Source organism: Triticum urartu, chromosome 4A (genome assembly GCF_056163025.1).
Source record: "Triticum urartu cultivar PI428250 chromosome 4A, HENAU_Tu73, whole genome shotgun sequence".
NCBI classification, from domain to species: Eukaryota; Viridiplantae; Streptophyta; class Magnoliopsida; order Poales; family Poaceae; genus Triticum; species Triticum urartu.
Window position 1 is genome coordinate 608799205 of NC_141876.1, and position 23756 is coordinate 608822960.

Genomic DNA, 23756 nt, shown 5'->3' on the forward strand with positions numbered 1-23756 from the left:
CTAAATAATCATGGGAACAGAAAATTACTTGGGGCTTCAAGATCGAAAAGTATATACACAGGCTCGATGTGACGAAGCTAGTGAAGAACATCGAGATGGTTCCAACATAGGATTTGTCTCGATTTTAAGGGACTTTCACGTGCCCAAATCGCCCCCCGTCTTTGTCAGCCACACCTAATAGAAGCAACATAAATGGCTATGCTGTTTTCGAGAACCTTCGCTAGAACAATCACAGGAGAACACCTGGCAACAACGTAATGGCACGAGAGCTTACTACTGCCCTCACACAGAAATTGCAAATCACGGCAATCAAAATGGGAGACTTAAAGTGCCGACGTAATATTTTGTACCTTTGAGAATCTCTCTGGTAACAAAGGTGAAAAGATGGAGATGTAGTCAGTTCATTGTTAGACTCATTAACAATAACAGTGATGGGTAAAAAGAGAGGCCACCTATAGTCCCCATCTCTGTCTGATTTACCTGAACAAAGGCTACAAAAGGAAATATACCAACCCAGAACCAATGTGCACCAGCTTCGTACAGAGTTTCTGAAAATGTAGAGTAGAAAGAAAAGCAGATTGTCATATACCAATAAACGTTTCATTCTTAATTTGCATGGGATCTCCATTGCCTACGCTGCCCTTCATCACTCCCAACGGCCTCGCTCCACCTCCACGACACCTCGGACGACCGCCGCACGGTGTCGCACCACGGATGATGCTCCACCTTCCGCATCCTACCTCTGGTCCCTGCTCCATGCTCGCTCATGCCCTATGGCCTCCGCCGCGCTCGCGCTCCTGAGCCACCTCCACCCCTGACTGATCTCTTCCTCTCTCTCGATCTAGCGAGGTCATGGCTGGAAAGTCAAAGGCCTCTCTCCTTCTCGATTTACTAATCCCATGGCCTGAAAGTCTGACAACATGTTTGGATTGAAGCCAGACTTTAACTGATGGATTCCCTGACTTTTCTTTGAGTTAGAAAACCCTAGGCCCGCATGATTAACTAAAATGCCCCATTACTTAACCCCAGGCCACGGGCCTTTTGTTGTATAAATCTCAGTGAATTTTTTACCTCTTTCAGCGACATCACCTCTACACCAATGTCACATATGGAATTTTTTTGAATGTCGAGATAATCCATCTTTATCTCTCTTATACACTACAAAAATAAATAAATATATTAAGAATATATATAAACACACCTTTTGTATTATCATGCGTAACAAATATATTAAGAACCATTATTTGTATGCATCTCTTATGATTGTTAAAACTCGATACTTTTTTGGTCCGTTCCATTCTAAACATGACTTGTTAGTGTATCTGATGTTTTCCCTCCGCAGAAAAAAGGGTATCTGATGTTTTCAACTATATTAAAATATGTGACATTTTTCTCACACCAAACTACCGCTTTCCCTATATCACTATATAAAAGTATGTGACATTTCTCTCATAGCAGTCAAACGTTTTCCCTAAAAAAATGTCGCTCCTTTTCTTTTTATTCTAAAAGAGCAATTCACTCTCTCCTCTCATCGCATGGCACAACGCTCACCCTCATATCGCATTCCACAACAATGCTCAAACTCATACCTGATCCCCCTAGCTTCTCTCCTCCCTGATGTTGTTGGCATCAAGGAACGCCACAAAATTCCAGCGTCGTGTCTCCTTCTGTCCATAGTGTCGCCCTCCCCCTCTACGCCATCCTAGTGCGATTTCCCAGTGCCATGGAATGTATGCCGTCATCCAAGGGCGACCACCACAGCGTGTTTTGTTACCGTGATATATGAAATGGTATATATCACGTGATCCTTACGCCTCCTCTCAATGCACACATGAAGTACGGTCTACTATTTGATTCGTAATATTTTCATGTTTATAGACGATCACAATTTCATACACATATCCGCCATGGGGTGTAAGAAGGCAATTAGAAAGTTACCAAACAGACCAAAAGTGAATTTATTCGCGTATTCAAAAAATAAAAAATCAGGATTCGTGATTGGATTGATGATATTGGAATTTAATTATGATGCCATCTCTTTGTAGCAAGAAAAATCAAGATTTCACCTTGTTATTCTAGTGACATATGTGTTTGGAAGTAAGCTACTTCTTCAGGTCAACAAAGAGTAAGCTAATAATAAAAAGAGTATGATGTCTCCCATTTACAGAAAGGTGGATGTGGGCATGTGCTTGTTCATATGAAGGTGAGTTTGCTTCCCATTTATGGTCTTAAGCTGGAGAGTAGAGGAACTGACATAGACATGTCTGATTGTGGACATGTTTTCTATTCCGGCAATTTCAGTGGCATATTGCCAGGCTATGACAGTGGGCTACCATGGGCGCAGCTCACCCCATTCTCAAAATAATTATGCAAATCTCAGATGGTAAAGTCCAAGGATGCCCAAAAATCTATAGTGGAAGTGAAATAATGCTATTGTTTTACCTTTGAAAGGGTAGCCTGGCAATATGATAATCTAAACTTTAACATTAGACACTTACACGCACCCTGGGTACTGGTCATCAATAAATTTTCTCCGGTCAATAGTCAGTAGTTCAACTATCCAGAAAGCATAATTATTAGAGGATTAGAGCGAACAAACACGGATTAGTTGATCATACTCGATTATTAGAGGAGTTGGGCAGGAAATCAAGTGACCAAACCTGAACTGCAAGCAAACCCAGAAAGCATGGCTTGTCAAAGAGGTGAGCTCGGTGCCAAATGCTTCATGTCATCCTGTCCAAGTTCAAGAAATAAGCAACTCTGAACTCCATTGAAGACATCCTTTTAAAATATTAAAACGGATGACACAACACATATTCAGTGTTATTTGTGAGGCTACCTTTTTTCAGGAATGGATCAGAGAATTTCTAGCTTCCCATATACATCAGTGCAAATTAATCCCAGGAAAAGCAAGTGAGGGTACCTTTTTGTGTGAAGGTAGTGAAGGCATCAAGCTAAGTGCAACAAATTTTTCCTTGACCACGCACACATATATTCCTTTATGTATTGATGAACTAACATGCACCACATATCTCCTATCTAAATTTTACGGCTCGTCATCTATATCTCTACTACCTAAAATCACTCTAGCCATCTGAAATTAGATGTCAATAACCAGTTGACTTGCATCAGAAGTCTACCGTGATACATACAATTTATAGTAAATTTTACATGAAGCAAACCCCAATTACAGGGAAAAAGGAACATTACTTCTAAGAGTACATGAATTAGTAACACACAATTTTCTTTGTCTGGTAAAACATGTATTCAACCAGTTGGAACCGGGACCAAGACGATTACAGACTACAGACTACAAACGTCACTTATCACCCACCAAGTCTTGAAAACTTTGGATATAAGTAGTATGAACTTTAAGGGGCCAAATCCTCAGTGCACTGCTCGCTCCCGTGCTAATCTAATAAAAAAGAAATCAGAAAAAGATGCAGGTTGGCCCCCTATCCTGAAGCTACTACTGTGCTCTCTAGGAACATAGTCTGAAAGACGAAATAAACAGCAGCGACCTTGCAGTAGAGGGAGGTGTGTACGTACCAGATGTACTCGGCGACGACCCGTTGGTCTCGACGGCGAGGGCCAGATCCTTGAACATGAAAGCTCCTCCAGGCGCCGAACACCCTTGCTCCCTTAGAGCCGATTCTAGATTCTCGTTGAAATCTTAATACAACAGCAGAAACTGCTACTTTTAGTCAGAAATAAATGCAATTCAAAACATGCTGTGTTAGGCTGTTAGCAATTGATCAACCAATATAGGTTGCCTTGATGATGTTGTTGTAGTTGAGAGCCACAACTCCCCACGGACCCAGGACATCTGATCAGACTCCTTGCCATTCCGCCACCCACCACTGCCTATATCTAATGAAAATACATTGATTGATACTGAACCAAAATGGACAGGAATATTTTACCAACATTCACGTGAATGCTGGCATGTTTGATAACTAAAGATGTTATAGAGGGATATTAAATACAACCAAAAAATGTAGCCATGTTAATAGAATTTAGTACATAAGTTAGAGCATGAAACATGAGATTTAGTTACACTATATATGTGGTGAAGTTGTGGCCTTTTATTCCGTTAAGAGGGATGTCGTGTACTTCCTTCGTCCGGAATTAGTTGGCGCTCAAACTGATGTATCTAACACTGAAACAACCACATACTTCAAATTTGAAATACATAACTGAATCTTTGTGTATACATTAGACATATTCACTCAAGCAAACAAACAAATTTTTCTATGTAACACGACTTATAGTACCAGCATGCCTGGCTATGTTATTCCTCACGCCAAACTATATATTTTTCTCTGTCGACAACCTGTCCAAAAAGACTATGCCTAATTGCCTCAAGCTAGTACCATTCCACCACAAATGTGCAGAGGCATGCATCATCTATGCATGCCTGGTGCGGCCTTCCTCTTCGGTCTTATCATCCACCTGGCCGTCGGCGAAATATCCCATCCTACCTGCTCATTGTCAAGTATAACCACGCTTCCAACGCGACATTATCCTGAGTAAAAATGCATGCAGAACATTACAAAAATCAAAATATCTAAATGTATAGCTTTCAAAAGTAGGATTTAATATAGCTTTCAACAGGATTAATCTGTAATATAATCAAGCATGGGCTAGATTATCATTGAGAAAGCATACTACAGAAGCAAGCTGAAGCTACCCGCTCTTAGGTCTATAGTGTATATTGTACACCATACAAGCATAATTTTGAGATCAACGCTACAACTTTGTCATGCATCAGGGTATGTTTGTTTTGAAAAGAACACAAGCTGTGTGGGCTGTTCTACAACTGATCTAATGACAACGTGCATAAAAATGGCACGTGATATCTACAATTGATCCAATGAACTAAAATTGTCCCATAAGCCACTTTTCCCACTGTTTGGCTCATCCAACAACAACCTTTATAAAATAAGAAAACACACAACACATAAATTGAAAGACCTGATAGAATATGGAAGTGTTCCTAGCTCTAGCAACATTGCCGACATATGCATCTCAAGCAACAACAAACCATGGCTCTTCTCCGTTTCTGAAGCAAGTTAATTAATATGACAGAATCAGAAATAAATCTATATTCTTTTCTAATGGATATCAATCTATAAATCTGAATTATATTTGAGGCCACAAAGTGTAGCTTTTACCATAACAATACTGTACCTTTTGAGAAAACAAATTGGGCTACTAAATTAATCATGAGTAGATCATGAGATTACTCGTCAATTTTAGTGAGCCCAGCCACTCCTTACTTACACCTATTCTTTTAATCAACATGCGCCTTTAATTCCTCCATGGCAGCATACAACCACCATCGTGCTACGTGGGGTTTAACACTCCCGCAGAAATTAGAGCAAAACAAAAAAAGAACTATGTTGCGCATACTTTCACCTCATCTACTCACTATAATATCTAGAATTTGGAGCTGAGAATATACCTGCAGACAAATAATATAACATTGATGGGGATCCCTAACATCTCAACCAATCTGTTATCCTCCAGCTTGAGACTAATTGTAAAGTAACTTTCTGCACTAAATCCCTCGCCTGTAACGATAAATGGTTGTATTTGCATTGTACATTTTTCTAAGGCGGGTCATGAATCTGGAAGATCTTTCAACAAAACATGGGACGGAAGATAATAACACTACACTAATGGGGGCAAGGCTCGAGTAGTCAGTTTTGTTGAGCCATAAGTACAAACACTTCATCTACAAGCCTGCTCGTCCCAACTTTACACCTAAACATTTCTGTATGTGGGTGTATCACATCCATGCCCCGTCATATCTTGAATGGGAAGTCATATGGCTAGAGATCAAAGGGATCAACACCTAAGGTTTTTATTTCTTAAATAATCGGCCAAACCGCCAGCCAATATTGATTTTTAGAAAGTAAAAGTTAAGCACAATATGAATATACAAATGGAAATTCTACACTTTAAATGCGTACATCATCTTCTCAAGTGAAATAATAAAGACTCCCCTGTTCTTTAGAAAAAAGAAACTCCCATGTCAAGGTAATCTTCCTAGTACAACCACTTGTTGTGCTTCCTTTAATAAAGAAACTAATAAGGACCAATCGTCATTAGGAACTTTGGATATCAACACAAATCCTTAATTTGGATTGCTGTAAAATATAACCAAGGATATAAGCACGAAAGCTACAGTAGCAGTTAGCATATGCTGAATCATAAAGGAAGAGCCGAAGAGGAGAGCATAGAAAAAATAGCATGTGGTCTTCATATGCTGAAAATGAGAATCAATAACCAAGTAGATTCAGAATGGGGATAGATTCAGGCCTGAAAAGGTTGCAGTCTCTCTCCTTTGCTTTACTGCATAGGTCATTTTTTATTAGAGGTTCCAGCTCTACACAGTACCTATGCAAGTGCCTAATCAGGATACATGTCACTGTTGAAACGCAAAACAAAAAACCACAACAACCATTGAACACAAACAAGAGAAGAGGAGAAATCTTACACTTCGATGAAATAGATAATACACATGCATTAGTTACCTCACACTTGCTGAGCTTGAAGAATTTGATGAAGATGATGTCAGTGTACATTGTACTTATGGGATTCCTTTGCATCCATGGACGCCCCAAAAAAGCTGCACATATTAAGGAAAAAAGTGTTTGATGACAACAAGTTAACAGCCACACAAATCCAGGGCGGCGTATAATCTTCGTGTTTGGGCTTATTGTGCTAAGGATGCCGAAAAGCTGCAGGTGCAACAACGGGTGTAAATTCAACACTGCCGCATGTGTTTCTCCATTGTCCACAAATAGTAAATTTCAATAATTTGCATAAGCCCTGAACCTTCTGCATTCCTTAATTCAATGTTCAGGTGAACAAAATGAATATTGTAGTTTCCGCAAAAAAAAATTGAATGGAGTGAATGTTGCTACAGTCACATTAGCCGAAGTAATAGATGAATCTGTACTGTCCGTATAAATAAATCTATAGACTATAAAAAAACTAAACGGTGATACTCACCGACAGTACCTCTTTAGTAGTGATGTCCAGCGTTGGAGGCATGATTTATGTTAGTAGCAAGTGGTTAGTAGTCGATGAGAGTACCATGCATGATTGCAGTGCTCGAGATGAAACTGCTCCTAGTTGAACATTCACACAGAAAGGACACGTTATATATGACATCTCAAGTGAGAAGACCATGTAGCAGTGATGTCCAGCCGTGAAGGCATAATTTATGTAGTGCCAACCTTAACGGCAGCACGTTTAGAGACATGATTTAGATGAAGAGTGCGTCCAGCCATGGAAGGATATCCTGCAAACGAATCAGTCAAGAAACAGATTAATACGTATATCACATGCTAGATCCCTGCCGCTCCTTGCTGCGGAGTGTGATTACCTTGCTGCAGACCACCGCACGCCTCACGTCGTCAGTCGGGGGTCTGAGCAGACCACGCCACCGTGCTACTCCTGCTCGCTAGAGTGGTGGATCCCGTCGCACCCGTGTGCAGTTGTCAAGGCCGGATCCCGTCGGGAGGGAGCCAGGGAGGATACGGGATCAAAGGCAGACGGATCTGGAGTGGAGGCCAGTCGCAGCGCCCCAATCAGGTTCAGAGGAAAGAGATAGGTAGTGGAAAAGAGGAGAAGGGGGAGAGGGAGGCATGGCGGCGGGGTCCTGCTGGCTTCTCTCGGCGAGGTCGGAACGGCGTTGGCTGGCTTCTCCCGGCGAGGTCCGGGAGGCGCCCGGGCGAGGCCAGCGAGGAACATGCAGCGGCGGCTGAGGTGGAGGGGCTAGGAACCCTAGCCAGGGTGAGGGAGTCGTGGGTGGGTGGCGATGGATTGTTTCTGTGGGCTGCCTGTGAGCGCATCGACTGTGGGGAGGTAAAAAAACCAGACGAAAAATAACCAACGAAAATAAAACAAAGGTGGGAGGATGACGAAAATAAACCAACAAAAATAAACCGCGCAGACTATTCACCAACTGCTCCATTAGAAATAGAGATAAAGATGCATCGCTGTATTGGCTAGGAGTCGACTACGGGCTAGAAATTCTGAATTGCAGCGTGGGAGCATCAGAGAGCATGGGCCTCTCTTCAACAATGCCAACCAAGTTTTTATTATAACTCCTCAATTATCGTGCGAATGAAGCTAAAGACAGCATTCCTGATAATGTGCGAGAATATCTTAAGCGTATTAAGTTGATCTTAATTTGTAACAAATTATTAGTTGGATCATTTCTCCTTGTGTATACATCATCAGATCACCTTTGTTTATCAAACAATGTTGCAAGTGAAGTGGATTTCAATACTTATCCGATTGTCAATGACTATCTTTTCTTTTTTTTCGAAAAAGGGGAATTCCCCGGTCTCTGCATCAGAAAGATGCATACGACCATCTTATTAGCCAAATAACGCAGTGCCAACATGGTTCCAAGGTCTCCAAAAGTAATAAGAAAAAGGGAAAAAAAGCTCACACAGAGCCAAAGAAGGCTAGAAACACCCACTAGCCATGAACAGACGCCACAACCGGCTGGCTAAAACTAGATAAGTAAACTACATGCCTATCCTATTACATGACCGCCATCCAAACCGGTTGAAGATATCCCGAGCTACCATCTCCCATCAGAAAGACCCAGTAACCAAATGCTCCCTGGCCTCCGTCTGGGTGAGTAGCGACCATGAACGGATCAGAGCCGTAGTGCGGAATAAAACCTGCAAAAAATGAATACATGATATTCTGTTAAAAACCAAATCATTTCTGCAAGTCCAGATAGTCCACAGCAAAGCACAAACTCCAATCCGAATGTGTCTCGCTAAGTCAGGCTCAATCCCATTAAGCCATGTCCCAAATAACGCGTTAACAGAATTCGGTGGATTGATATTAAAAGCAATATGGACCGTCTGCCAAAGTACTTTGGCCAACGGGCAATCAAAAAAGAGATGTTTGACAGTCTCATCCCGATCACAGAAATTACACCTAGTAGGTCCTGCCCAATTACGCTTTATCAAGTTGTCCTTTGTTAAAATAACTTGTTTATGGACAAACCACATAAACACTTTTATTTTCAAAGGAACTTTGATAGCCCAAACATACTTAGAGGTAGGAATGGAGTTCGAATTAATAACATCAATGTACATTGATTTAACAGTGAATGCTCCAGACCTAGTCAATTTCCAGCGTAATTCATCGGGGTGTTGAGATAGTTGGACCTCCATCAGTCTCCTAACTAAACGGAGCCATTTTTCCCAACGATTGCCCGCTAGTGTCCGTTGGAACTGAATATTAAGGGGGATAGATTGAAATACCGAGGCGATGAACACTTCACGTCGTTGAACAATACGGTACAAAGACGGATATTGGATGGCCAAAGGTGTTTCGCCGAGCCAAGTATCCTCCCAAAAACGTGTACTAGAGCCGTTTCCAGTAGCAAACCTCATCCTATTAAGAAAGCTTGTTTGACTTTCATCAAACCTTTCCAGAAGGGTGAATCAGTCGTCCTGACTGTAACCTGGGACAAAGTTTTTGTCTGGAGGTACTTGGCACGAAGGATTTGAGCCCACATGGCATCATTCTCCGTTGAGAGCTTCCACAGCCACTTGCTAAGAAGGCATCTATTCTTAATTTCTAGATTCTCAATACCGAGACCCCCTTGGTCTTTCGGTCTATAGATGATATCCCATTTAGCAAGCCGATATTTTCGTTTAAGCTCATCACCCTGCCAAAAGAAACGCGATCGATAGAAGTCCAGTCTCTTCCTAACACCAACTGGGACCTCAAAGAACGATAGGATAAACATAGGCATGCTCGTGAGCACCGAATTAATCAGGATTAATCAGCCTCCGTATGACATGAGCTTACCCTTCCAACAACTCAGTTTCTTCTCGAATCGGTCCTCGATGCACTTCCACTCTTTGTTTGTCAGCCTACGATGGTGGATTGGAATCCCCAGGTAAGAGAAGGGCAACTCTCCCAACTCACACCCAAACAATTGCCTATAAGCCTCCTGTTCGTCTTTAGCTCTACCAAAACAGAACAGCTCGCTCTTATGAAAGTTAATCTTTAACCCGGTCAATTGTTCAAATAGGCATAACACAAGCTTCATATTTCTCGCCTTGGCCAAGTCATGCTCCATAAAGATAATTGTATCATCTGCGTACTGAAGGATGGATACACCTCCATCAACGAGATGAGGTATCAATCCACCTACTTGACCATTTTCCTTAGCCCTTCCTATCGAAATTGCTAACATATCCACCACAATGTTAAATAGGATAGGGGACATCGGATCTCCTTGTCTTAGGCCTTTATGTGTATGGAAGTAATGACCTATGTCATCATTAACTTTAATTCCCACACTACCTTTTTGCATAAATGATTCAACCTGTCGGCGCCAGGCTTCATCAAAACCTTTCATACGCAATGACTATTGGAGGAATGGCCATTTGATCTTATCGTACGCTTTCTCGAAATCCACCTTAAAAATTACTCCATCTAATTTTTTGGAATGGATTTCATGGAGCGTTTCATGCAGGACAACCACCCCTTCAAGGATGTTTCTGTCCGACATGAAAGCAGTTTGGGACTGTTGCACCACAGAATGCGCAATCTGTGTGAGCCTATTAGTCCCTACCTTGGTGAAAATTTTGAAACTAACATTGAGGAGGCATATCGGCCTGAATTGCTCAATTCTCACAACATCCGTTTTCTTAGGAAGCAATGTGATAGTTCCAAAATTCAAGTGAAATAACTGAAGCTGTCCAGAGAACAAGTCATGGAACATAGGTAGCAAATCCCCCTTAATAATGTGCCAGCACTTTTTATAGAACTCGGCCAGGAATCCATCCGGACCGGGAGCCTTATTGTTTTTCATCTGTGCAATAGTATCAAACACCTCCTTCTCTGAGAACGGGGCAACCGGAATATCATTTTCGGCAGCCGTTAGCTGAGGCACATCCTCAGTCCTAGACTCATCGAGGGACACACAATTATCCTCCGGGGGTCCAAATAACTGCTTGTAATACTCGGTAATATACATTTTTAGGTTGTCTTGTCCTAAAATAGTGCCCTCATCTTGTTCAAGCTGAAAGATGCGTTTCTTTCTGTGCTTCCCATTAGCTGTCAAATGGAAGAATTGAGTATTTGCGTCCCCTTGGACCACTTTGCGCACTTTATCACGCAAAGCCCACTTCAATTCTTCTTCGCGGAGCAGTTCTTTCAACCTCTTTTCCGCCTCATTTTTAACCTGAAGCTCAGCAGGCAGTAAGATAATGGATTCGGCCTTTATGTCCAGGGCCTGTATAAGAGAAAGGAGTCTATACTTTTCAATCTTATACACACCGCTGAGGTGCTTAGCCCATCCCCGTAAGAAACTTCTCAAATGCCTAATCTTATTCTGCCAACGCTCGATCGCAGTCGCGCCTCCTGCACCTCTAGCCCATTCCCTGGCAATCAAATCCAAGAACCCCTCGCGTTCGAACCATGACATCTCGAAAGAAAAGGTGTTCTTGTTACCCACGTGGTTCGGCTCCCCTGAGTCCACGAACAAGGGTGTGTGATCGGATATTCCCCTCGAGAGAGCTTGCACCGTAACCAGAGGGAACTTTTGTTCCCACTCCACGCTTGCAAGAACTCGATCAAGTTTTTCATAAGTCGGATTTGGCAGAGCGTTAGCCTAGGTAAACTTTCTACCAGAAAGCTCAATCTCCCTCAGATCCAAGCTTTCAATAATGGTATTGAACATAAACGACCATCTGCCGTCAAAGTTATCATTGTTCTTCTCCTCTTTCCTTCTGATGATATTGAAATCACCTCCAACTAAAATTGGAAGCTGTTCTGACCCACAGATTCGAACAAGGTCTGCCAGAAACTCCGGTTTAAGCTCGGGCTGTGCGGCACCATAAACCGCCACCAAAGCCCAGTTAAAACCATCTATCTTGGACCTGACTCGAAACTTTACCGCGAAGTCACCCATCACTACACTTCGGACTTCAAGCGAATCGCATCTCACACCGAGTAAGATACCACCCGATCTACCTCGCGGAGGGAGGCAATGCCAATCAAAATCAATACCACCCACAAGGGAAGAAAGAAACTGGGGCGCAAAGTTTTCTCTACCAGTCTCCGATAGAGCGACAAAATCTAACTTCTGCTCTAAAGCTGCCTCAGCAAGGAACCTTCTTTTGGCCAAGTCCTTCAGACCTCTGCTATTCCAAAAAATTCCTCTCATATTTCATCATGGAATTTTTTAGTAATTCGAATCCTAGCACTCCTACGAACCGCGGAATCAGGATAGATCTTCCGTTTCCACTTACGTTTTGGTTTACTAGGCTCTGCCTCTCGGTCCTCATAACCGGGTGGACTTAAATTATCAGCGTCAATCTCGATGGGTACATCATCATCCTCAACCATCTGATTTGGAGGTGCTAGATCTGCACACAGATTATCTAGCACTCTAACCCCTAACGCATCAATCTCATCATCATTCATCGGTTTAACTGCTGCAAGATTACGAATAGTCTCTAAGACACGTTCCGCCTCTAAATCTAACAGATCATTGACCGAATTATTGATCTCACTATCCGTGGCACCTAGTGAAACTCCTAACTGGTTTGCATTATTTATAATCTTCTCATTAGAAAAATGCAATAAAGAGTTAGAAACGTTGACGGACATACCAGAGGATGATGCAGCCTCGTGAAGCTTGGCCGCCCTCATAGCGCACCGCTGCTGCATATCATCCACCTCCGGAAGCTCGTGGATGCGAGCGCTCGTCCGTCTCCCCGTCGAGACAGGGTCCGAGATCCCGCCAAAAGCAACAACCTCCTCCCTAGTAAAACCTGGCGCTGAATCCCTCAAAGGGTCAACCGAGGTTACTAGAGGAGGCGGCTGCGGGCTCCCAAGCCCCACAGATGGGTGCCCCACGCCGGGGTCCTTTGCCACCGGTGCGAACGGGGAGGGGGTGACGAGGGCCACCTGCCCACGCTCTCCTCCCGCCCCATCCGCCGGTGCAGACAGAAGAGCTATCAGCGAAGGAGAGGCGGTCCTCCAGACCGCCGGGGAAGAAGGATGAGCCAGGGCCTCCTGCCCTAGCCCCTCCCCCAACGCAGAAGATGGCGCAGGAGTCGCCGCCACCACCGGAGTAGCAGGAGCCGAGGCCACCTGCCTCGGGCTCCCTCCCCCAGCGCTGGCCGACCCCAACGTGACCGACGTCACCGGCGTCGGGATATGGAGGGGAGACATCAAGGCCTCCTGCCCCGACCCCCTCCCCCCAACACCAGGTCACAGGTAGCCATCCGCACCGGAGCCTCGACCACAAGAGAAGGAAGGGAGAGAGAAGCGACCTCCGGCTCCCCCACCCCATCTTCATCCAGAGTCCTAACCGATGAGGCCCTCACTAAGCGACCAGAACCGCCAGCCCCCTCAAACTCCAACAGAGGAAGCGTGCGCTCAAACAAATCATCGGAGTCAACCCGGTTACTCCAAAGCCTAGGCGGTGCTGATGCTGGTTCAAAAGACCCGAACCGCAACGAGGTCATAGGCACCGATGGCAATGCTGCCGGCTCAACCCCGGTCCCATCCCCGGGCAACTGAGCATCTGGGCGAGAGGCGTTAGACCCCTCTCGTGCGGACTCATCAGGTTGCGCCCCATTGGCGCCCGCATCGCCATCACCCTCATGCATATCAACATCATTCCCATTAATCGCATCTGCAAACAGATCAGTGTCCTCAAACTCAACATCGAGCGGGAACACCTCGCCCCTATAGGTCCAGTTGACCACATCTGGCACGAACTCAATATCCAGAACACTGACTAAAAGCCGGGCCACCCCATGAGCCCGAGTAAAAGCCATATCAACTCTCTCCGTCTTCCCAACCAACGTGCCCAAACTGGCCACCACTCGAACATCCTGCAAAGGCTTAGATGGGGCCCCTACAAACCGCAACCAGACCTGCGTAAGCGGCTTTCCCTTAGGCTCCTCCTTCTTCCACTCATGGAACTCCAGAATGCACGAAGTGCCAGGGACTCGACACAAACCAAAGCTCAACAACCGCTGCAGGTCATCCACCGTGGGGAAGTCGACCTTATAGATCTTATCCTCAAGAACCACCAGCTCCCACCGAAAGTCCCCCGGAGCCAGCTCCTGAAGCCTCCGCACGATCTGAGCCTCAGTGACCTCTCCCTGGGTAGCTTTGACAACCCCGGTAGTCAGGCTCGGGGTCTCCTCCGGAATCTCTCGCGCAACCGGTGATTCAAAAAACATGATCTCGGCACAGTAAACTCCATACACAGTCAGCGACGGAGCCTGGTCACGCAAAAACGGGCACTCCCCCGAGGCATGCGCCGGCTTGCCACACGTGTCACACAGCTCGGCCACGCACTCAGCAATGAAGTGGCCCTTCTCCCCACAACGGTAGCAAAGCATCTTCTCCTTCTTGCGCGCATACTTGGACACCCTCTCAGCATCGGGCCTGTCGGTATCCTCAGCCACCTTCCCAGCCTCAGGAACCACGACACTGCCCAAGGCATTCACCACCTCCATCGCCTGGGGAGGAAGCTCAGTAGAAGCATGGTCGGGCTCCACTGCAGACGCCGCAGGATCAACTGCCCTAGGCGGAGGCGGTCGGCGATATCTCCCACGGCCCCCACCCCGGCCACCACGATGGCCACGATAGCCTCCTCTCTGGTGGTGGTCCGGGCCTGAGGCCCCCTCGACAAAACCGCCTGAAGGGCCGACAAACGGTCTCTCCGCAGACCCGTCACTCTGCCAGGCAAATCCACGACCTCCTCCCGTAGAGGAGGAACCTCGATGCTGTCCGTCACCATATGCATCATACCCGTCGTCCCCCCACTGGCCTCGGGGCGGATCATTGGGCTCTCCGCTGCTGGAATTATGTCTCGTCTGCGTCGGACCCGCGCGATTCTGAGCCGGCCTTGCGACGTAGTGGGGCGAAGGAGCAGTACGAGCCGGACCGCCCGAAGGCGTCTGCTTCACCCCATGGGCAGTATCGCCGCGGGCCACCTGAGCCGCTGCAGCCACGGCCGGCGCCGGCGGCCGAAGGCCAGCACGACCCGCTGCTGACTGAGCAGCGGGCGCCCCACCCGGCGCAGGCGGCCTCAGCCCGCCCCGCCCTGCAGCAGGGGGCAGTTGCCCCGGTGGTCGGACGCCCGGGTAGCCAGCGCCTCGGCCCGGATTAGCCGGCGCAACTCCACCACCCGCCGGTGGCCTCTGACCGGGCAGCGCCGGGGCTCCTCGCCCAGCAACCGCCACCGGCGGCGGGGTCGCCCCACCCCTACCTGTTGCGTTGGTTTTCATGGCAGGCGGCGGCGCTGCCCCACGACCAGCCATCTCACTGAGCGGCCGGACACTCCTTGCCCGACCGGCTCCAGAGGCGAGAGGGCGGATGCGCTTTGCACGGCCAAGACCAGAAGATCGGAACCCACCCGTCCCTTGCCTGCGAACCCTAGCGCGCGGCTGGGACGAAACCGGAGCAGCACGATCGATGGAATCGCATGCACGATCGAGAAAAACGCTTGTGGAAACCGGACCTGCCTGGGCCTCATACCCAGCAGTCTCGGGCCCAACAGACAATGTTGATGCTTCAGGCAAAACCGGCCCACAGAAGCCCAACAAGTGTTTCAAACGCTCCTGACGCGCCGTCGTGATCTGGATCGCCGGGATCACCGGCATGGCTGCCGCGTTCCCCTCCGGCGCCGATCGAGACACTGGCCGACGCGCCTTCTTCCTTCTAGTAATCGTAGTCCAAGAATCCGGACGGATCAGATCGAAAATTGTTAAGTTCGGGAGACTAACCTTAGGCAAGGGGCCCTTCCATGGTCGGATCGCCGTCGCCGTCGTTCTCCGATGAACCACGCGCCGGATCATCTCCTTCTTCTCACTCACATCTAGCCCAATTCGCGCCGGATCGTCGGGAGGCAGGATCTTGTCCACAGTCGTTGCCACCTCATCCTCGTCGTAGCCGGAATGGAAGAATTCGCAGATAAGATCAGACGGGGTCGGCGATCCCGGGGAGGCCGCCGCGGCATCCCCATCTCCGTCTTCATCTTCTTCATCGGCTCCCGCTAAAGCCCAGAACCGTCCGCCCACTCGCCTCTGAACTCCGGCCGCCGATGACGGCGTAGCCGTAGTCGCCCCTCGGGTCGCCCCACGGGTCGCCCCTAGTGAACTATCTTTTCTATGCATGTTAAATTTATGCATGCATTAAGTTCATACATAACTCCAACAAAATATTTTTAATGGCCATGGCAACGCATGGACATTCTACTAGTGCGATAAATTGACGAGAATAAGAAATTTAAACGTGTGCTCCACATTATCCATTCGGACGGTTATACTAATGGGGACAAAAGAATAATAGGGACTTGACAGATATATTCCGCGTTTATGAAAACGCATCGCTGTATCGGCAAGGAGTCGACTATGGGCTATAAATTCTGAAATGCACTTTGACCATATTGATTCTGAAAATATTTTATCCATCCACTTCTCTTGGCATGTCGAATAGACATTATTTGACTCAAATTTGTAGGCTTTAATTTTTAGGTTTATTCCTTTGCCATGGTTGTATCATCTTTAAGTGGTTCTTCATCTTGAAATGATCGCCACTACAAGTCTGCGAGAGAGCATGCAACGACGTAGATCGTCGGTCAAGCCTACCTGCCACGGGCACAGCCGGTTCACACTAGAACCGGTAGGTAAGTTGCTTACACATGCATGTCCACAGCTAAACTTTAAAACGGAGTCAGTTTTGTCATGTAGGAGTACGTGTATGAAAGTAATTTGCCACCAAACAGGTACTCCCTCCGTTCATAAATATAAGATGTTTTAGCTTTTGGCCACATTCCATACGTATCAAATGTATCTAAACATGTTCTAGTGTGTACATTCATTCATTTTAGTATGAATCTAGACAACATGTGAAACACCTAAAACATCTTATATTAAAAAACGGAGGGAGTACTTCCTACCTGCCATGATGAATAATGCTGAGGGACAAGTTTTGGCTGCAGCGTTGGTACTACGTGATTCCTGGAATATGTTGGTGTTGACTGACTTACAGAAACCGCGTCGGTCAGGTCAAGCGAGATTCGATTGAAGAATGGGACTACAAATATCCATCGCTACACTCCTTGTCGACTCACACTACTCCCACCATCCCATCCGCACCCTGCTCAATGGCCGCTCTATCATGCACCACCCCCATTCCCTTCTTCATACTCATACTACTACTCTCCTTCGTCTCATCATCATCATCATCTTCTTCTTCTTCTTCTAGCCCGACCAACAGTAATGGCAGCGACACCGACCTCGCTGCGCTGCTAGCTTTCAAAGCGCAGCTTGCCGACCCTCTCCGTGTCCTTGCCAGCAACTGGAGCACTGACACGTCCTTCTGCAATTGGTTCGGTGTCTCATGTAGCCGAAGCAGGCAACGAGTCACCGCTCTGTCGTTGCCAGAGACGCCTCTCGTTGGATCCGTGTCACCTCATATTGGTAATCTTTCTTTTCTCTCCTACCTCGATCTGACCAACACCAATCTCACGGGTTCCATTCCAACCGAACTTGGTAGGCTACATCGTCTTAGGTATCTAAGTTTTTATGAAAATAGTTTGTCAAACACCATACCTAGTACCCTGGGGAACCTCACGAGGCTCATGTTTCTTCATCTAGCTTATAACCAACTCTCAGGCCATATCCCTTTTGAGATGCTACTGCATATGTCCAACCTTAGGAAAATTAATATGTATGCAAATGACTTGAGTGGCCAAATACCATCATATTTTTTCAACAACACGCCTTCCTTGACATACATCAATTTTGGAAATAATAGCTTGTCAGGTCCTATTCCACACGCCGTTGCACACCTATCCATGCTTGAGAAATTCATCCTCGAGGTTAATCAACTCTCTGGTCCAGTACCACAAGCCATGTATAACATGTCCAGGTTGCACACTATGGCACTTGCAAGTAATGGTAACCTAACCGGGACGTTTCCGACCAATCAAAGTTTCAACCTCCCAATGTTGCGATTTATATCATTATCTAGTAACAAGTTTTTCGGCCAGTTTCCAGCAGAGCTTGCATCATGCCAGTACCTGGAGATAATTGATTTGGGTGAAAATTCTTTTGAGGGCACTGTGCCAACAGGGTTGTCTAAATTATCACACCTCCAGGTTCTTCACTTAGGTTATAATAACATTATTGGTCCTATCCCAACCGCTCTTAGCAATCTTACCAATCTTACATATCTAGATCTCAGCGGCGGAAATTTGGAAGGGGAGATTCCACAAGAATTAGGTCTCATGCAGGAACTCTCATTTCTGTCTCTTGGATCCAATCAGTTGATAGGAGAAATTCCAGCTTCCCTTGGCAACTTATCAAAATTGTCTGTTCTAATTTTGGCAAATAGTAAACTTTCTGGTCAAGTACCAATAACACTTGGGGAAAATGCAGCTTTGAACAAGCTTCTTTTGTCAAGTAACAATTTGGAGGGGAATCTAGACTTCTTGTCAGCTCTTTCCCAGTGCAGACAACTCCAAGTCCTTACAATCGAAGATAATTCTTTCACTGGCGTCCTCCCAAGTCTTGTGGGAAACCTTAGTTCAAAGCTAGTCACTTTCATTGCAAGCAAAAACCAGTTAATAGGTGGACTTCCAGTTGCAATTGCAAACATAAGCAGCCTTGTACGGATAGATCTTAGTGACAACCTACTCACCGAGCCAGTCCCGGGGTCCATCACTATGTTAGAAAATCTGGTGTGGCTCGATCTCTCCAACAATGACATGTCAGGTCCTATCCCGATACAAATTGGTATGCTCGGGCGTCTAGAACAATTGTTTCTCCAAGCAAACAAATTCTCAGGCTCTATACCAAGAAGCTTTGGGAATATTAGTTCTTTAGAATACATTGACCTATCCAATAACCAATTAAGTTCAATGATACATTCGAGCATTTTCCACCTAGATAAACTTCTCAAACTAGATCTTTCAAATAATTCCTTTTCTGGTGCGCTACCATCTGATGTTTCCAGTCTAAGTCAAATATATCAAATGGACCTCTCTTCCAACTTCTTGGTCGGAAGCATCCCAGAATCCTTTGGACAACTTAATATGTTAACTTTCATAAATCTATCGCACAACTCCTTCAAAGGTTTTATTCCGGGCACACTCGAAAAGCTAAAAGGCTTGGCATCATTAGACCTCTCATCTAACGACCTCTCTGGTAGCATTCCCATGTTCTTTGCCAACTTTTCCTACTTGACTATCTTGAACCTCTCATTCAATAATCTGGAAGGCCAGATACCCGAGGGGGGTGTTTTCTCAAACCTCACCTTTCAGTCTTTGATTGGGAATGATGGTCTATGTGGTGCTCCCCGTCTTGGATTTTTGACATGCCTTGACATGCCTCGCTCAAGTAATAGAAAATTGCTACAAATTCTAATCCCAACACTCACACTAGTTGTTGGTGCGATTGCCATTTGCATATACCTATGGTCTAGAAAGAAACTTAACATGGGAAATGAGATAACGGTTGATGATCTAACAAATGTGGCTGGTTACCAGATAGTCTCCTATCATGAGCTCATTCGTGCCACCAATAGTTTCAATGAAGAAAACATCTTAGGCTCAGGAAGCTTTGGAAAAGTCTTCAAGGGCCAATTGAGCACTGGTTTGGTGGTGGCGATAAAAGTTCTTGACATGCAGCTAGAGCAGGCCATCCGAAGTTTTGACGTCGAGTGTCAAGTGCTTCGCATGGCACGACATCGCAACCTAATCAAGATACTCAACACATGTTCCAACCTTGACTTCAGAGCACTAGTGCTTCAGTACATGCCAAATGGCAGCTTAGAGACGCTCCTACACCAGTCTGACAGTTCATGGCACCTTGGGTTCCTTGAGAGACTAGGTATCATGCTCGACGTGTCGATGGCAATGGAGTATTTGCACCATGAGCACTATGAACTGATCTTGCACTGTGACTTGAAACCTAGCAACGTGTTGTTTGATGAGGAGATGACGGCACATGTGGCAGACTTTGGCATTGCAAGGTTGATTCTAGACGACAACTCCATGATATCTGCGAGCATGCCTGGAACAGTTGGATATATGGCACCAGGTACCTATTTAGCTAGTTCTTGTCATCTTGTTCAATCAACTACTTATTAAACCATTCCTAGATTATGTTGCCACCTAAATCAACAACGTTGAGCAAGTGTGATTTCTTGTTTATGTTTTTACTGTGCAGAATATGGGTCTCTTGGGAAAGCATCACGGAAGAGTGACGTGTTCAGTTACGGAATCATGCTCCTTGAAGTCTTCACTGGAAGGAGACCCACCGATGCAATGTTTGGCGCACAACTAACCCTCAGGCAGTGGGTTCATCAGGCATTTCCTGCAGAGCTTGTCCGAGTCATTGATGGACAGCTACTGCAAGACTCCTCTGCTACTTGCTGCAGCTTGGAAGATGGCTTTCTTGCATCGGTGTTCGAGCTGGGTTTGCTCTGCTCTGGCGACTCGCCTGGCCAGAGGATGACGATGCATGATGTGGTTGTGACACTTAAGAAGATCAAAGGCGAGTACACAACAAAACACACAGCGACAATGTCACGTAATGCTGCATAGTGAGTTATCTCCATTGCACTTGGAACACCCATAAGCGTCACAGATGGGAAGGGATAAATCAGCAGTGACACATATTATGCACTTGGGATATACAACTATTTGATCATGCTTTTCTTCTCTCAGACTATGAGAGGGATGATGTTGGATGCGCTTCATGGCACGGCTCGTCGCCTCACTTCACCGCCGGCCCCATGATGGGGTGGCCACTTGGTGGTCTTTTTTCTTGCTTTCTTTGGGCGTGTTTGTGCTGAGGCCCCAGCAGAGGTTTTATTTCGCTTGTGTGCTACTTGATGTTTGGACTGGTTCGCCGAGAGTAGCAATCTCATAGAAAAGCAACGTTCTGAAAATTTGTGTGGATACACAGATGTGAGGACATCTCTTCCTGGCATACTAGATAAGAATCTGATAATGTCAAGCTCGGCTTCGGCAACCTCATGTCTCATAGTTGCAGTGTTATTTTCCAAAGAACAGTATCTCCTATAAGAATGAATAGAATGGTAGTACCCAATTGAGTCGGAGGCAAACCGAGAGATATCATCATGTTTTGCAAAAACAGTGGTGCCCAGCTGTTGGTGAAGGCTAGAAAGACTACAGGAATAGACACGCTGGGATGCGCTCAGGATACGGCGGAGTTTGCATTTCTATGAGCCCAGATATATGTGGAACAAGATGTATACTAAAAAATAAAGGCAATTCAGAGGATAGTAACAAATAATAACGTGGGTGAACAATTTTCAGCATATACACACCCACAGAACTGAAAGAAGTTACCAAGAGCAGAGGAAACAGAGTAGTAATGCATTTTCGTTTCATGCAGCTTTAATTTACTTCCGTTTTGTTCTTCAGTGGTGTAGCAAGTATGTGGATCACTGATACAAATCCCAGCCAGTGAGAGCACAGAGATATAAGTTACACCTTCTCCCTTCAGTATGTACAGTATCACTTGTCCCTGAAAGAATTAACCAAGAGCAGAGGAAACAGAGTAGTAATGCATTTTCGTTCATGCAGCTTTAGTTTACTTCCTTTTCTGCTCTTCAGTGGTGGCCATGCAGCAGGATGTTATGGCTTTATGCCTTCAACAAACAAAATGGAACGGCTTGACTTGTTAACTTAAAAAAGGATGCAGTGATTCCACACAAAAATAAAATACAAACACAAAAATAAAAAACAATTCAGTGCTTTCATCATATGGCTTTGTGTTTTAGTCGAAAAGTCAGTCAACAAACAAAATGGAACAACTTGTTAAAAGAAAAATGCAGTCATCAACTCTTATATAAGAGCGGGAGGGTCATTACTTTGGCGTTTACGCTTGAGCCCTTTCATTATTAGTAGTGTATTGTCAAAGGTGTTCAGGTTAATTAAGCCATCCATACAATTGTCAGACAGTGATGGTTCAGTAGCTGCAGTGTTGGAGCACTGCCCATCCATACATACAGATAGTTAGTTCAACAGCCAGTACTGAGATGCATGATCTATTTCTGGTGGCCCAATTCAGTTTCTACAAAACAAATGAGATAAATCAGTCCTTTGGATGCTAGATTTGGATCTGTTACTTATTTCAAAATAGTTTGTTCTCCAGCAGGAAGAGTATTAGATCAGCAGAAATTTCCATCCACATCACACTTCCATCAGCAAGTGTATTAGTTCTGAAGAAATGCTTGCCAATGCAAGTAGAGCTTACTAAAGTGACCGATCGATTTATGCACTCACTCATTTAGTAGCATTTTATCAGTGAATGTGAAGAAAACAAACAGGGTACAAATCAGGTGGTTCGTGAATGCACACAGATCCCGTCTACTGACTGTGGAAGAATATATGCTTGATTTTGTCATCTCAACAACGTGAAGGGTATGTAACAGCGTGCTTTTGTCCCCATCCGTTTCAGAACAAAACTGATGAAGAATAATAACACACAGGCCATGCATGATCGAGTCAATCTGATTACTGTACAGTAATTCAACAAAGCTTTAAATTTCTGGAACAAGGGAAACTCAACCCCATTTTTTCATAAATTTTATGAAACATACAGAAATCAAGTATTTAGCAGAAATATTCTTGAATGCAAATAGAGCTTAGGTCCTACCAAATGCATACAAGCTTCTGGGGACGGAGAGAAAACCCTTGTTCTGGCCTTTGCTCCTCGAGCTCAACAGCGGGCGAACTTGCGCCGTTATCCTGTTGAAGACGTTGTCTCCGTGACCACCAATGGCGTGAGGGTGTTTATCCTTTCTTAAGGCACTAGAACATGACTGCGCGCGTTGTCGCGCCCGTCCTTCTTGAAAATAAATACATTATTAAGAAAGAATTAGAGTTGTAGAAACATTTTGTAATTTCAAGGAATAAAAATACAATGTCTTGATTTAGGCAGTGGGTTGTAATTTGGATTGTTTGATGGTTCTAATTCATTATTCTTAACTATGTCTCCTCTCTAACCGTGGGTTTGTTGGATTTGTTACACTGTAGCTGTTTTTTGATGATATCATTGATTGGTCTTCTCTTGTGATATCTTTGATTCTGATGTTTTTGGAACATGGCCGTTAATGTCCGAAGTAGGGTAAGGCCTTGTATAATGCTAGATGCTTAGGGAGGTGTTTAGAAAAATAAATCAATTTTTTCTAAAGCATCAGTGCTTATTTCTACATGAGAGACGCTTAATTAAGCGTCTGCCTTGTACACATAAGCACCGGTGCATAAGGCCTAATCAGGTGCTATGCCGTCCAGGTGTTTGTCCGAGATCTCTTATCAAGAACGTGAAGTTGCATGTTGCCTGGGCAACTCGTGCGAATAACGCAGCAAGAGAGGCCCAAGTGGGCCTGGGCGTTCTGTTTTGGTTCATCTAGAAAGACAGAGAAGAATTGGGTCGAACTGCACATCCATTCATCCCGGTAACACATGACGAGCTTGGTTGTTCCTTTGGGGCACCATAAAATGATTGTGTGCATAACTGAGATTAGTGAAGGGCTGGTGGAGGTAGCCGCGTGGATGGCGATGAAGAGATCCAGGCGGATAGCGTGAAGCGCGAGAAAGCCGCTGCCGTCCTCAACCATGCGCCATCGCGTGCCCACCATCGTCATTGATGCGCCACCAGCCCACTACAGCCTGCATTTCCAGCTCCACAAGA

General features: G+C 45.4%; 3 protein-coding genes and 1 long non-coding RNA gene across 10 annotated transcripts; 1 reads left to right on the top strand and 3 right to left on the bottom strand.

Annotated features, from left to right (window-relative positions):
• Positions 1 to 3554: 3554 nt before the first annotated feature.
• On the bottom strand, positions 3555 to 7836 carry LOC147977292 (uncharacterized). 7 transcript variants are annotated; one of them, XR_015601832.1, is made up of 4 exons: positions 7397 to 7836; positions 7030 to 7312; positions 6540 to 6634; positions 3555 to 4525 (listed from the first exon to the last, which is right to left on the bottom strand). It is a non-coding gene; the product is annotated as an uncharacterized LOC147977292 (long non-coding RNA). The 7 variants fall into 7 exon arrangements; XR_015601836.1 differs by having other exon boundaries at positions 3555 to 6402; XR_015601835.1 differs by having other exon boundaries at positions 3555 to 7139; positions 7248 to 7312.
• Positions 7837 to 8565: 729 nt separating this feature from the next.
• LOC147977293 (uncharacterized) lies at positions 8566 to 13367 on the bottom strand. The gene is made up of 2 exons (XM_087519244.1): positions 12672 to 13367; positions 8566 to 8708 (listed from the first exon to the last, which is right to left on the bottom strand). Exons 1-2 carry the CDS (start codon positions 13234 to 13236, stop codon positions 8566 to 8568), a joined length of 708 nt encoding a protein of 235 aa, XP_087375370.1. The 5' UTR covers positions 13237 to 13367.
• LOC147977294 (uncharacterized) lies at positions 13236 to 16199 on the bottom strand. Its single transcript, XM_087521123.1, has one exon. The coding sequence runs from the start codon at positions 16197 to 16199 to the stop codon at positions 13236 to 13238; it is 2964 nt and encodes a 987-aa protein (XP_087377249.1).
• Positions 16200 to 17160: 961 nt separating this feature from the next.
• LOC147977295 (uncharacterized) lies at positions 17161 to 21065 on the top strand. The gene is made up of 2 exons (XM_087519245.1): positions 17161 to 20129; positions 20259 to 21065. The coding sequence occupies exons 1-2, from the start codon at positions 17192 to 17194 to the stop codon at positions 20633 to 20635; spliced, it is 3315 nt and encodes a 1104-aa protein (XP_087375371.1). The 5' UTR covers positions 17161 to 17191; the 3' UTR covers positions 20636 to 21065.
• Positions 21066 to 23756: the final 2691 nt, after the last annotated feature.